The sequence below is a fragment of the Ruditapes philippinarum genome, unplaced genomic scaffold (genome assembly GCF_026571515.1).
Source record: "Ruditapes philippinarum isolate M1 unplaced genomic scaffold, ASM2657151v2 ctg7703_1_1_1_1, whole genome shotgun sequence".
Classification (NCBI taxonomy): Eukaryota; Metazoa; Mollusca; class Bivalvia; order Venerida; family Veneridae; genus Ruditapes; species Ruditapes philippinarum.
The window spans coordinates 52,143-67,965 of NW_026855980.1; the positions used below are offsets into that span (position 1 = coordinate 52,143).

General features: G+C 32.0%; 1 protein-coding gene across 2 annotated transcripts; it reads right to left on the reverse strand.

The window, feature by feature from the left end:
* Positions 1-448: 448 nt before the first annotated feature.
* LOC132745035 (CUB and sushi domain-containing protein 3-like) lies at positions 449-15,158 on the reverse strand. Of its 2 annotated transcripts, XM_060733868.1 has the most exons (8): positions 15,111-15,158; positions 10,054-10,083; positions 6,355-6,522; positions 4,998-5,016; positions 4,278-4,459; positions 1,565-1,587; positions 1,172-1,269; positions 449-839 (listed from the first exon to the last, which is right to left on the reverse strand). In XM_060733868.1, the coding sequence occupies exons 1-7, from the start codon at positions 15,154-15,156 to the stop codon at positions 1,186-1,188; spliced, it is 552 nt and encodes a 183-aa protein (XP_060589851.1). In that variant the 5' UTR covers positions 15,157-15,158; the 3' UTR covers positions 449-839; positions 1,172-1,185. The 2 variants fall into 2 exon arrangements, with proteins under 2 accessions (XP_060589851.1, XP_060589852.1); XM_060733869.1 differs by lacking the exon at positions 449-839 and having other exon boundaries at positions 1,171-1,269.
* Between the last annotated feature and the right edge of the window lie 665 nt (positions 15,159-15,823).

Consider the following 15,823-nt stretch of genomic DNA (forward strand, 5'->3'; position numbering starts at 1 on the left):
AGCGCATGATAGCTTATAAATATATCTAAAAATCATTTGTTGAGGCTGTGACAAAAATTTATTTCGGTGCTAGGTTGACTGCATTTCAGTTCTTACATAAACTCGTTTAAAATACATTTCTAGCTACCTTACAGTATAGATCTACATGTATATGATGATCAAAATTTATCGCTTAAACGTTCTACATGTAGCTAAAGTTGTTAAAAACTTAAAATGATTACGATGTTTTAATAAAGGTTTTAGAAAACGTTTTCATTTTTGCGTGCGTTTTAGCGTGCGTATATCGTTTAGCGTATTTCGTTTAGCGTATATCGTTTTGCGTGCGTCTGCGTATTTCGTTTCGTTTTGCGTGCGTATAACGTGCGTTCGTATAGCGTGTAACGTGCGTTCGTATAGCGTGTAACGTGCGTTTTGCGTGTAAACTGACACGTTCACCCTACTGTAACATAGTAGTGGTAATATGGCAACTATTCGGTCGTACTTTTTGAGACATCACTAATACGGTCCGAATGATTTGAAGACGCTGTATATCCATATACTAATGTAATCTTGTCCGCATAATTTACAGTTATATTCGTTAAAATCCAACAGGGTGTATTATAAACACATTGTTCTCTAATACTCGTCTTTACTATACATGTGAATAATTGCGAGTTTAGTGAAATTTTATGAAAAAAAAGAAATTCCGGAAATGATATAATATTTTTTCACATTCATACCACTTGCATGCTTCCATACTTGCTAAAGTTTTGAGCATTGAAAATTTTTAGTAAAGTGTCACGCTTTTCAAAGATATACTTAACAATAACTTTTCTTTCTCAAGAGTTTCACTTTTTTTCCTGAAATAAAGATAAAATAAATTTTTGAATTGTTTAAAACTGGGATAATATTTTTCACCAACAGTTTTTTTTAAATTTAGAGTTTGACTCTATTGTGTATTACTATTTGTGTTTTACTTATCTAATAATTGCTATTAACGAACCCTTTTTGCGACCGACATTTACAAATATGCTTTCATGTTAAAACTATTTAAAACGGACAAAATATTTTTGTCTCGATATACAGCGATCAAAGCTTACAGTCATAAACATGCAGCATGATCATGTTTTGTATTTTCTTCAATATTTGTATATTTTCAGATTTGAGAAATGACTGTTGCTTTAAAAAATACCTTCATTTTGATACTTAATATTCACCAAGTTCTTTAATAGCCGCCGTTCGATTTCCATTCAAGAAATATGGCAGTGAAAGCTGTGATGACTGTTGCCCCTAGTAAAATATACAATCTAATAATAAGATAAATAAACAGGTTTTATAACACACCACTTATAAATGAATCATGCGTAAAATGCATCTGTATGCGTAAAATAATTTCACCAGTATAAAGTATAATAGTAAAACTGTTCACAACCAACGTTTTCGTAAAAGTTAGATTAAAAATGCGCATATTGTTACGATTAATGTGTATTAATTTATGAATAGAATGCAACAAAAATGAATTTTATATTGGAACTTTTTTCGGGACGAATTTTTAAATTTAAACTATACTTAAAATTATACTTACATTATATCCGTCGCCAAAACTTGCTAAAAATAAAGATCAAGTGATATTAAGTTTAGTAAGTCATTATAAATGTACATTAAATAAATAAGTGAATGTATTAATCATTTTATTGTTATGATTTAGATGATTTAAAAGTGCCATAACTGTCCTATGATGTTTTTCAGTAAAAGTATTAAAACGGTTTAGAGCATGAGTTTGTTATAAAATTTTCAATGTTTCGCTCTGTTGATCTCTTAGATATATAACAAAATGTTGAACCAATTCGTTTGTTTAGACATAATATCATGTTTGAATCTTGAAGATTGACTTTAGCGAAAATTTATTCGTTGGTTATTTAAAAGAAATAAACACATTTCATATCTTTCCGTTAGCACTTATAGTGCTCATTTCACATAAATGTGTCATTGGCAAATCGCTTTAAGTCCATCTAAGAAATAATAATCATCCTGCCAATAGATGAACATTATCTTTCTCCAGCTTTGCAGATTAGTGTTTGGCAATTCATTTAATGACTATAAATCAAGAGAAATTCCCAAACGTTTGAGACCAAAATCCAACCCGTCGGAAGCTTCATTGTCCTTAAAAGGTGATTCTTATCTCAAGTCGTCATGACCCTAAGTCGATGCACACTGTTTTTTTTAAAGATATTGGTGCTCGAAATTGAAACTAATTAATACATTATGATATCACCGGATGTCGGGGCATATCGTTTTATTTGAAGTACAAATTTAAGTGTGCAGGAATAAGTGTATTAAAAGAGTAAATTTGTTGAATTTATTCTTTTCATATTATTATTGGGTAATGGACTCTACACGAACCAAGCATTCAAATGGAAAGTAAATTTTTTAAAAAGTTATTATTATTATCATTATTATAATTATTATTATTATTATTATCATTTTAGCTCATTATGGCAATAGATATCAGCAGACAGAATCCATAAGATAACTTTAAATAACAATTTATGTATAATTTCAAATTCAAATAGGTTAAGAGGAATTGTTGTTCTTTTTTTAGCACGGGTGACAATCTTGTCAAAAGACCGAATTATTTGAGACATTAAATTATCACTTCTATATAGTTTCATCAAAGTATACACAGTAGTTCAGGAAGAGATGACGTTAACATGTCTTTTTTCCATTTTAAGCCCTGGCGGCCATCTTGCAGACCAAAAACCATTTGATCAATTTTCGAAGAAAATTATCAAAGGATCATTTCTGTAAAGTTTCATCATTATAAACCAAATATTAAGGAGTGCATCTCGTTTAAATGTTTTTAGCAGACCAGAACAATTTTAGCAATTTTAGAAAAGGTATGTCTTATGATCATTTCTATCGAGTTTCATCAAAATCTATTGTCTGATTGAGAACATGATGTCATTTAACACATATTCTTTATGTTTAGCACTATTGTTTATCTTTTTCAAAAGACCTGAACTGTTTAAGCAAATTTTATATCTAAGTCACTCCTAGTTTCATCAAATGTACACACTGTTTAGAGAGGAGATGACGTTATTTTCTAGCGAACATCTTGTTCAGCAAAGCAAAACCATATGGGAAATTTTATAGTTGTCAATCTTGCTGAAAACCGTCATTATTTACAAAAAAATTGAGGAGGAGATCTCGTTTAAATTATTTCAGTTTTTAATTTTAGCGCATTTCTTTCAGCAATTGTATGATAGGACTGTCCAATGAACATTTTTGTAGAGTTTCATCAAAATCTGTTGGTTGGTAGACAATAAGATGTCAATCAACATCTTTTCCGTCATTAAATTTAGCATTGATGGCCATCTTGTTCAAGAGACCGAAACCAACTACTTAAGCATCTTTATAGACAACTATTTAAGGATCTTTCCTGTAAAGTTAAATTAAAATTTACCAAAATAAATTGAGTAGATCTTCTGTAAAGATATTTTGTAGCTTCGGCGGCCATCAAGTTCAGGAACGAAACAATGATACCCAATTTAGTTATAGACCACCCAATAATCATTTCTTTTCTGTAGAAGAGTTTAATCAAAATTTGTTGGGTGGTTGATGGTATCAATTAACACTTCTTTCTATTTTAAGTACTTGCAACCGTCTTGTTTAAAAAAACGGACTATTAGAGCCCATCTAAGGATCCTATCAAAATCTAAACAGAAATTAAGGAGTATATGTCGTTTTTTTCTATTTTGACCATTTTTTATGGGTATCATCCCTGAATCATTCCTATTGATGCAGAGGTTTAGGGTGAGATATCATTAAGTAATTTGTTACATTATGTTAATAACATAGGGGTATTACAATAGCCCAACTTGAAGGTGTTATCAAGTTTAGAATTCAGAGGGTATCAAAATGTTAAGAAGACTACAGATACATGATCGGACTGCTCAGGACTTTTGAGAAGTGTATTGATGCTTTAATGACGAAAAATTTAGATTTTAAAATGTTTATGAAAATGTTTTGTTTTTAACCGGACCAATTAAAATATTTTCTTTTTTTTGAATGATTTGTAAAAGAGACAATCGGTATAGACGTATGATTCAGAATAACAATTATTATTACAATTGGTTCTGGTACGTAAAATTGAAATTACATTATAAAGGAGACAAAACAATATGTTATATAAATATGTGAAACCAATTGAAGAATAACCTTGAAATCAAAGATTTTTAAGGAAATATATTTACTATAGGTGAAACTGGTTTTTTCACAAAATAATACGTTTTTATTACCATGGTTTACAACTCTGCGATCAGATTCATCACGGTTACGTGGACACCAATGGCAATTGAGACTGATACATGGTTCACGATTTCCATCATCTCTTTTCTTAATCAAGTATATGATTACAGTAGCCGCTACCGCTAATATGACACTTCCACTTATAATTCCACCAATTATAGCACTTAAATGTCTGTGAAAGGAAAACATATCAATGTCAATTATCAATAAGTAGAAGCAAATGTTGATTTTGTTTTCTGTTCACATGAAATAAGAACTAAGTATGAGTTATAAGAATGATTGTAAGAACCCAGTTGCAGTTTGTACCATGACAGAATCATAACTCATACTTTGGACGAATAAATGGTAAGGCATGATTAAAAGATGATCCAGACAGAAACGCCATTGTTACACAATGTCGCTGGTACATGTTTTCATTCATTTCTGACATTTGTGCATAATTTTGTATTGCATAATTATTTCAAGAATGTATTAATTTTATTTTTTTGTAAACAATAAGAAAAGGGGAAAACTCATGCACAAATAATAATTATGGAAATTTTCGAAATGATCAGTTTGTTCATTAGAGAAACTGACTAGGGCAATGCTAATTACGTCCTCATTAGCAAAAGCAATTACGTATCTAAATAGATCAGAATGATATGATTTTAAACGCTGAGACTTTGCAAGTTGTCTTTATACAGCAGCAATACATAACTTTACAAACTTACGATGATGATTCCGTCGTCTCTGAAAAAAATAAGAACACGTTATTCATATACACGTTCTTTGTATTTTATCCGAAGTGTCAGCAAATAATTGTAGGAAGTAACTTATATTCATATTTTTACTTACATTTGCATAACATTTGTGAATATACACGGAGGCGCTCCTTAAAAACAGTACGTGACAACAACCTTTTTATAGATAGTCAAGCCCATTATTAAATTACCAATTTCAAATTCATGAACGTTTTCTTCATCATTTTTTTTTATCTATTTATGAACGTATTTTAAGAAACAAAGCCTTCATTTTGGGAAATTAAATATATTTTTAAAAAAATGCTTATCTTCACTGCAAAATTATTCCTTCTGATTTCTATTATTTTCCAAAACAGGACATTTTACACTTTTAAACATAATATTGCGAACTAATTTCATACATTATAATGTTTTAATAATATTTTTTGACTATCATAGTTGAATTAGGGCTTCAACAACATATTTGTTGACCAAAACCTTTTCCATCGTAAAAGCCTTTGTACTGTTTCACATAGTAAATTTAACGGGTAAGTGATATTTGTGAGTATAGTGATCTTGTTTTGCATTAATGTCAAACTCTTTAACTTCACAGCATTCTGTTTTGTTTTCTTCCTTATTTATATAAACACATCATGATCAATTATTGCATATTTGTTTTACGCCGGATATCTCCTGCTTTTTTAAAAAAAAATCAAAGATATTTTTATTTCTGTGTAACCTTATTTATATACGAGGACTACGCTAACAATCGCTAATTTAGGAGCCTAAGTTTTGTAATAACTGAAAGTTTTGGTCATGTTGAAAGCATATCATACTGATGACATAACATGTTATGTTGATTTACATAGAAGTTGATATGATGTTGATTTAAATAAAAGCAAATATGAAATTTGTACAGATTTAAATACTTAATGATGTTGATTTTATTACGATAACATGATAAAAGTAAGTTGATTTATATTAAATGACATACATGCGTATAATGCTGATTTAGTGAAATTACACCGCGCATAAATAAGACGCAGAGAAGATTACAATCAGTAAGCAGAACTTATTACCTATTTCAACTTTTATGTTCAGATTTACGGAAAATATATCTTATTTCATTTTTTTTATAAGACAGGCTTATTATTAAGTACAAAAACACGGTATTAAATAATAGACATAGCAGATAAAACATTTATGTATTAGGCCTATAAGAAACATTTTGCACCTTTAAGTTTTGAATATAATACCAATTGACTATGATTCATCTTACAAATATAACTTATTACCACTCAAATGTATATGATTTTCATTATATTAACGTCAATTTAAATAATTGTACCTAAACGACAGTCCGGTGCACTTCCTTTCCACTGTCCATTACTTTCACAAACTCTATGTGTCTTTCCACTCATTACATAGCCTGACGAACATGAATAAACTGCCAATGTAGGGTCGTCCTCATTGATTGTTACAAACCCGTTTTCTGGATTATCGGGTGTTTCACATGCTGCAATACAGATATCATACAATAAAAATTATACTTACAACAAGAGTGACTTGATGGCCCTAAGTCGCTCACCAAAAACAACTGTTTTTCAGTTCTAGAAATTGTATTTAAATGACCTTGCCGAAAGGCCAGTTCAGCTCAACTTTAACTTGCCCCTCTAGTTACTGTATGTGTATTTGAATTCGCGGAAGCAAATTTTTGCGGACATGTCCATTTTGGGGGTCTATACAATTAGTTGCGCTATTTTGAATATGCGGATGTACCTGCCGAAAATCATAAATTCGCGTAGAACTCTCAGATTAAAAAAATAACGGAAATTACCGTAATCATTGTGAAAGTTCACAATTGTTTTCGAAGCCTGGTTTCAAATAAAACGCTATTGTACAGAACAAAGACATTGTGTAGCGGGAAATTATGGCAAACAAAAGCACGCTAGTTATCGTGCATGATTTTTCACAGTTTGCGTCATAAACGACTTGATATTTGATCAGATCATATTCTGTTGTTTTTTTTCAAAACAAACAATATAAACAACACAACATAAAAATTTGCAACTGATGAAAAAACTCAATTAATCGGTAATTTATAACATCGTATGGTATGTATTGAAAGCATATAACACACTGAAAAAAAACATTATTCTATAGAAGCGCGAAAATATATCTATTAAGCAATCATTGGTGTAGAAATATTCGCGCTTAACATGAATTAGCGAATCGAATGTAACCGCGATGATCGCGAAATTTGGAAGCTTGCGAACATTTCTACACATACAGTATATACTTTCACAACACTGATTGTTTTTTGTTTTTTGTTTGTTGTTGTTTTGTTCATGATAATAAACAATGGGGCAAAGATTGCCCTAGATCACTCGTCTGACCTATCGTTTCATTATTCACTATGTAATTGAAATCTTTTGTCCTCATTTTGGAAAAGCTTTGCTAAAAATATCTATAAGTGTGATCCTATGAGACAATGTAGAATAAACTCAGAATAAAAGACCACTAAAGCAGGATTAATTTTGATTGGACAATTTTTGTATAACTTTTGAGAATGAATACATAAAATATCACATGCACAATATGTAATGTGTAGATGTTTTAAGTTTACAGTTTGGGGCAACAATTTTATAATACATTCTTATAGGTAACATCACTGTTCCTGTAAAGATGACAATAGGTCAAACAATGAAAATATACATCAAAAGTAGGCCAGCTTATATCATAATTTATTTCAGCATTAGAAAACACACCCCTAGTCTAAATACCAAGTCTTTATGTAAAAAAAAAAACAAGACAGTAGATCAAATGGTATCAAAAAGTAGGTCATCTGATATCGAAATTTAATATGGCGAAATTACACCCGCGATACTTTTCAGGTCTGGTCACCAAACATCAAGAGTAAAGTTAAGTTAAATCAAAAATATCAGAAATAGGTCAGTTGTTATCAAAATTCAATTCGACATGAGAAATTACACCCCTGCTCTAAATATAAAATCTGTAAATGTCAATAAACAAGAAAGAAATCAAATGGTGTCAATAATATTAAACGAAGGTCAATCAAAATTCGATTCCACATCAAAGATTACACAAATTACACCCTTGGTCGCATTTTTAATATGTACATAAAAAACAAAAAAGTAGATCAAGCGATATCAAAGATATTAAAAGTAGACCAGTTGATATCAAAATTAAATTCAAGATCGGATATCAAATCTCTTGTCCAAATTTCAGGTAGGTACATAAAAAAACGAGATATAAGGTCAAGGATGTCATTAATATCAAAAGTAGGTCAGGTGACATCTAAATTTAATTTGCTTCCGAAATTACATTCCTGGTTCAAATTTTAAGTCTGTACATCAAAAAATAAGAAAGTATTTAAAATGTATTACAAAATATAAATAACAACTCAACTAATACAAACATTCAATTAAACATGGGGTCCAACAGTTTGTCCCAAAAAATATTTTAAAGTTTGAATCCAATTCAACATAAATTGAAAAAATTACAACATTTTTTAAAACAAAATTAAATAAAAAATTGAGCATACAAACTCATCTTTCTTTAGTAAAGTACAGGATACAAATGTAACCTTTCTTTGGGCCTAATTTTATTTCATTTACAGACCTACATACATACTATGATGCAAAAGTGTCCCAATTCTACAGCTGAAAGGTATTTACACAAAAAGAAGATGATTTCATTTTACTGTTACCTAGCTAAACAAGATTGCATTTGTAAACACTAAATAGTACCAGAAATTTTCTTTACAATTGAACTTTGCCATAGTGCAGAAGTGTCTAGTGAGGTCTTATTTAGCATGTCAAATGAAATACAATGTGCAGATATGGTTACTGTTCAGATACAAAGCATATGCTCTCAAATCATTTCTTCAAGACCTCAAAAAGACAAACAGGTCATGACATTAAGACGTTCTCCCAGCAATTGAACTTTATTTAGAAAAAATGCATGCACACATCTAAGGAAGACATTCAAATATGAGTTGTTTCCCTTTGATTATTAAACTTATTTAAAAATATAATTTGAAGAAATACCATGGCCTGGGGACATTCTAGCTTAAAGGGGCCCATTAAAGGGGCCGATTGAATTGATATGAGCAAACTTGATATAAGACTACCAAATGATGCTACAGACAAAGTTTTGTGATCATCCATCAATTTCTTCAGTAATAGAATGTTTAAAAGACTTTTCTTTTCTCTTCTTTTATTAACTCTAAATGCCCCTTAAAGGGGCCAATCAAATTAATATGAGCAAATTAGATAAAAATCTAACAAAGATTGTACAGACAAAGTGTGGTGGTCATCCATCCATTGGTTCAGTAGGAGATGACGTTTTAATGTTTTTTTTTTCTATTTTTAGCTCTCTTGACCCCTAGAGCATTCCTCTTTGATACTAAAAGTTCACCCTGAACCTGGTTATGGTGAGCTAAAAAGAAAAATATAATGATTCATAAAGAACGTCTAAAACGACAAATTGGAAAAAGTTGCAGACTCGGTTTAATTTAAATTGTTCATAGACGATACTGGAAAGTGCAAGCTGCAGTCCACTTCCCCTTGCACCGGCCTAAGCAAACTTCAACATTTAAACAGTGGCGTATGGTCCCCAAATAAAACTTGTGAGACTTAAACGAGAAAAAAAGGGGGAACTAAATATTTTGGAGTTGTGAAAGGGAATCCAATGTTTTGAAGCCTATACATCACAGACAAAAAGACGTCAAAACAAACTTTGAAACAGGCAACATATCTTAAGGGTGATTTTACAGTGTTTAAGCCAGAATACCGGAATCAGTCACTTAGAAAAAGTTCGAGTAGAAGAAACCTAAACAACGTTCGACATGTGTAGTACTCCTTTTATGACAAATATATTCTATTGCACAAAACGTTATATAATTCATGATAAAATAATGGTTTGAATAAAGATCTTCAGCGGATTTTTGAGAAAAAGATTTTGCGCTTATGCATAGATGATGATTATGCGATATGCGACAGAGATTAATCAAAGGCCTACTTACTTTTATTGTTTAATGCTGTCACACTGCAAACTGTAAATAAAATGAACAAATGCTTCAAACATTATATTACACATATGTACTTTAAAAGACCATTTAAAAGTATAAACTTGTTTCAAAGTAGCTGTGCATACAATTTTGATGAATAATGAATAATCATCTAAATAATACTCATTAATTGGCATGTTCACTTGTAAAAACAAGTAACGGCCCTTAAGACAATAACCCTAATACTAAGAGGGGACATGTTTTAATAAGTTGCAACGACAGCGCGTTTCTGTTATACCTGTAAAATTGATAAGTAGAGCATTTTTGAACTGTTCCTTGGCTGGTAGAGAGCGCTTTCGACGGCATTTCGGGTTTCGACTACGAAGGTAAACTTTGATGTATGCCTTTAACCAAATTTCACAAGGAGAGACATCAAGACTATAAGCATGATGTAGCCTAAGCTCGATTATGTTCTTCTCAAAATGAGCTTGAACCAAGGCTGATCCATGCGCAGGTGCTTTACCATAGAGTAATTTGATCCTGCGCATCCCGGGCATGGGTTTCTTTGTAATGTAGTGATTAACTACAGCAATGAAAACATGATCAGGGTAAAATGTTTCAGTGATATAGCCCCTCTCAGGCCCACTATTCCATCACTGTCAACAAACAGAGCGTACTTGACTCAGATCGTGCAAAAATAAGACTGTTGGTTACACAAATCTATAAACTTTCCAACGTAACTTGGTTAAATTGAGTTATTGCTACATATTAAATTATGCCCCTTAGTAAACTAAGGGAAGGGTACTCCTAAATCTTAGTTTTTGATAAATCTAACTACTAATGAGTAGCATATTAAGCCTAATTAAGAAACAAACTTCTTATTTTGACTTTTATCTTGTAATATAGATATACAGCCTTATTAGGAATCTAATAGCCCATAATTAGGGATAGAAAGAGAACGGAAGTAGGAATCTTAAAATCCTCATACCCATAAATAATTAAAATCCTATTTACTTATAATCCTTACCAAGCTTTATAAAATATAGTATCAAAGTTCTAATAAAGTTTGTTTTCATATCAAAGCATTTAAACACCTAAATATGAGATACAAAGTATTTTCTTTAAATTTCATTTCAATCTCATAATTAGGCAAATTGAACTCCTATTTGAATTTAATTTCTCCAGAGAAGGCTTTATAAAGACCTAATTTGAAGAAACAAAGTCTTATTTACACTTTTTATTGCTAATTTAACATTATCAAAGACAATCCTTATTTTTATTCTATTTCACTAAATAAAGAGGGACAAATCCTTGATAAGTTTTTATAACATCGTACTAACGTTTCTAATTCTTCTAAACAGACTAGGCTTAAAAAGTTCTTATTAGGCTTTAATAACTTTGAATTACTTGTCATTATACATTCTACGTCCCCGCAAGGGGTATGCCATTAATGAAAGATAAATAGATTAAGTTAACGATATATATTGTTTTACCTTCTTTTGAAATCTCTATATTCATGTAACCGTTTGTTTTTAAATATTGTATATTCAGAATTGTGGGAGTTGGTATTATCACACCAGTAAGGGTATCACATAAATCAATATCATAGCAAAAAAATATTCACAATTTTCTTTTGAAATGGTCAATATAATTATACACATGCTAAAAAACAACAGTTATTCTGCAGTCAATCATAGCGACAGAAAAACTTGACTATTAATTCATCGATTTCCAGCAGTGTTTTAACCCGCTTAATCACAAAAACTTCAATTAAAGTTCATTAATTGTTTTTAAATACAGGCCCGAGTTGCCCCCCATTTTGGGGTGTTTTAAGGGACCAGGCAGCAAGATTCGAATTATCGTTATTTGCAATATTGTTAAAAAGTGATATTGTGAATGTCTGGTTTACAAGGTTCAATAAATCTGAAAATTATTACAATTTTTATAATTTATGCATACGACATGATTTTGTTTTCAAGGAGAATCGGGTCGCATCGCTACCGTTATTCAAAGGAAAACTAGACCTATCACTGAAGGTGATTAATACCCCCACCAGCAACTTTGACTTTTTGAAAAAAAAGTAGTCTGAAGAAAAAAATTGAACACAAACTATCAACTGTGTACAAAGAAATATTTCAATTAATTGTAATCGCAACTGGGGTCTCGAAATAAGCTTGCTATACATCAAGTTTGATTACAATATCTCATTCTTAACTCTAGTTATTGTCCGGAAACCATTTTTCTATTTTTAGTTACGGTGACCTTGCCCTTGACCCCAGAGGGCCCAAATGCAATACCAACCCAGGTCTTCATATAAACTTGCTATACGCCAAGATTGATAACAATATCTCATTCCTAACTCTAGTTATTGTCCTGAAACCATTTTCTATTTTTAGTAACGGTGACCTTGACCTTGACCCCAGGGGGTCCAAATGCAATACTAACCTGAGCTTTCACATAAGGTTGCTATATACCAAGTTTGATTACAATACCTCATTCCTAACTTAAGTTATTGTCCGTAAACCATTTTTCTATTTTTAGTAACAGTGACCTTGACCTTGACCCCAGGGGGTCCAAATGCAATACCAACCCAGGTCTTCATTTAAGCTTGCTATACACCAAGGTTGATTACAGTATCTCATTCCTAACTCTAGTTATTGTCCGGAAACCATTTTTCTATTTTTAGTTACGGTGACCTTGACCTTGACCCCAGAGGGCCCAAATGCAATACCAACCTAGGTCTTCATATAAACTTGCTATACGCCAAGTTTGATAACAATATCTCATTCCTAACTCTAGTTATTGTCCTGAAACCATTTTTATATTTTTAGTAACGGTGACCTTGACCTTGACCCCAGGGGGTCCAAATGCAGTACTAAACTGAGTTTTTACATAAGGTTGCTATATACCAAGTTTGATTACAATACCTCATTCCAAACTCTAGTTATCGTCCGGAAACCATGATGTGGACCGACCGACGGACCGACCAGGCGCGTAGCTGCCTATACGCGAGTACGCAGCTGAATCCACATTATTTTGACCAAAAAAAAAATTTTTAGTAAAAAAAATGTGGTTTGAAATTCAGCCGCGTTCGGCAGATCTGATAATTACCACACTGAATATGTTATAAATCATATAGCCTAAATCGTACACCATATACCGTAGTATTTTTTTTGAAAAGTTGCCGGCCTTTGCAGCTCTTCAAAGTCGGAAGTTTGCACGCGCCGTATTTTCGATGTGTAAACAAATGTTTACATCGAGTTCTTAAAGAAGTCATCAGCAGAATCAGCGATAGAAAAGAGGGAATTATAACTAAAATGTTACTATGTATGCCTAGTGTTTATTTGTTTCGGTCTGTTTGTTGAGTAATGACATGTTTGACCATGTCTGTGAACCGATTCTAGCGAGACTGACAACATTTTGAACTAACCAACCTGAATCAGTGAATTCATGATGCAAATGTGAAAAATTCTGGTGCATTTGTCGTATTACTCTGCATTTTTGAAATAGTTCCTTCTTGGTAGATTAGTTATATTAATACATGGAATTTTTATGAAAAAAAAACATTTCTGGTAAAATAAATGGATTTTCGTTGGTCAAGAAAGCTCTCCGGAGGCCCCAAAACGCACCAAATTGCACCATTTATTTCAAAATTTTCAGTGGGGGGGGGGGGGGCATGCCCCCTGACCCCCTAGATTATTTTTTATCCACATTCTTTATAGGCTAGCTACGCGCCTGCCGACCAACCGACCGACCGACAAGCTGACTCTTTTATACCCCCCTAAACTTCGTTTGTGGGGGTATAATAAAATATTGGATGAAAATTATATCTCTATGCAACAATGATTTTACAAAATATATGATAGACTGGCATCCATGTACTTACAGACGCTTGACTAATAATCTCAGATACTGGAAAAAAATCATTTTCATGGACCGAAGCACTATACTATATATCATTACTGTACTATACGATACCGATACCTTCACCGATACCGATAGCTATACCTATACTGTACTCATACACTATCCTCCAATATCCTACCATATCATGTCCTTATCTCCTGTTCTATCCTATCCTATACTTATATTTAAGTATACTAAAGTATAATACTACACAACACTGAACTAATTCACCTTGAAGTCTTTCTCCACCAGTAAAGCTGGAACGTCACCATATGACTTTAACCGTGTCGGTGTGACGTAAACACTAATCAAACCTACAGACAAGCATTACACTATTCAAAATCATATTACAGTATACCACACCTACACTACATTTAGCTACATCACACTATTCTATACTTCACAACCACCGCTCTCCACACTACACTAAACTACACTACATAACACAGTACAATTTCATTACTATAGTTAAGTTTATTATGTAATACTATACATTTTACAATGCTATGCTGCACTGTGCTATGTTATGTTCTGTTATGCTATGTAATGCTATACTTTGCATGCCAAAATTAGGTAAGCATAACCATGCCACTCTTTGCTTAACTTTCTTTACTTACTTACTCTCTTACTTACCTACCTACCTACATACCTAGCCACTTACTTACTTGTCTACTCACATACCCACTTGCCTGCTTACATACGCTTACCTTCCTACCTACTTATACCGCCTCCGTGGTCGGGGGGTTAGAGTCGATGACTTCTCATCCAGTTACCTCTCTGGCGTGGGTTCGATCCACGGGAGATGCTTTGGTAGTTTAGCGCGGAGGAAGGTAGCCTAGTACTGGTGTAACTATCCGGGAACAATGGTTAGGAAACTACCCGCCTATATTTGTATATGACTGAAATACTGTTGGGAAAAGGCGTAAAATGAAACAAACAAAATCCTACCTACTTACTTAGATTTTTAAATAATAAATTCTATAACTGGCGAAATTAAAATTTTGCTATTAAAGTAAAAAATAAAATATTTATTACAAACTTCAGAGCGACGTTGTTATTGATTGTGCTATAACATGCCTTTTAAGTTACTTCACGCGTTAAAGAAATAAGACAAACCATGCAGTGATCTATACAATATCTACAAAATGATATAAAAAATATCTCACCTAAAAACATCACGAGCAAAGACATACCTGCGTTGATAGAAAACATCTGAAAAAGAGGAATTAAAAAAACTAAACATATAAACATGAGACATTAAATAAGTAAAAAGAAACCGTGCAAATGTTTTGAAGTGGTTCCGATTTTCCATATCATGCGGTTGATATTAAATTGTTTGTTCGAACTTATTTAAAAGTCAGTCTTAATAAAATGAAAAGAACTTTTTTCAAAATTTTCATTTGGAAGTGAAAACATCAGAGTTCAATTAGTTCCTGGTATGGTGAAAAGCAGTTAACTTTAGTGAACAGTTAACTATATCATACTTGAATAGTACGTATGGTTATAGCATTCGAAAAAGGATATGTAAGGAAGAACAGTTCTAATTCCTGTAGTGATACAGTGATATTACTACTTAAATCGACATATATATTTTTCATTAAATAAGTTGTGTGTGCGTGTGTGTGCGTGTGCGTGTGTGTGTGGAAAAATAGCTTAGCTCTAGAGACAGCTTCTAACTGAAGAAAATGGAATGTTTGCGATATCCCCAATTAAACGAAAGATTAGTTAATAAGCTTTAATCCCATATGTATTTTCGTAGTCACAACTTTTATAACGGTTTAACATAGATATAGTTTTAATTACTTCATCCACAGAAATAGATTTATCAAGATCCTCAGTATACACATCATTATCACTAGAAGACATAAAATTATTTATA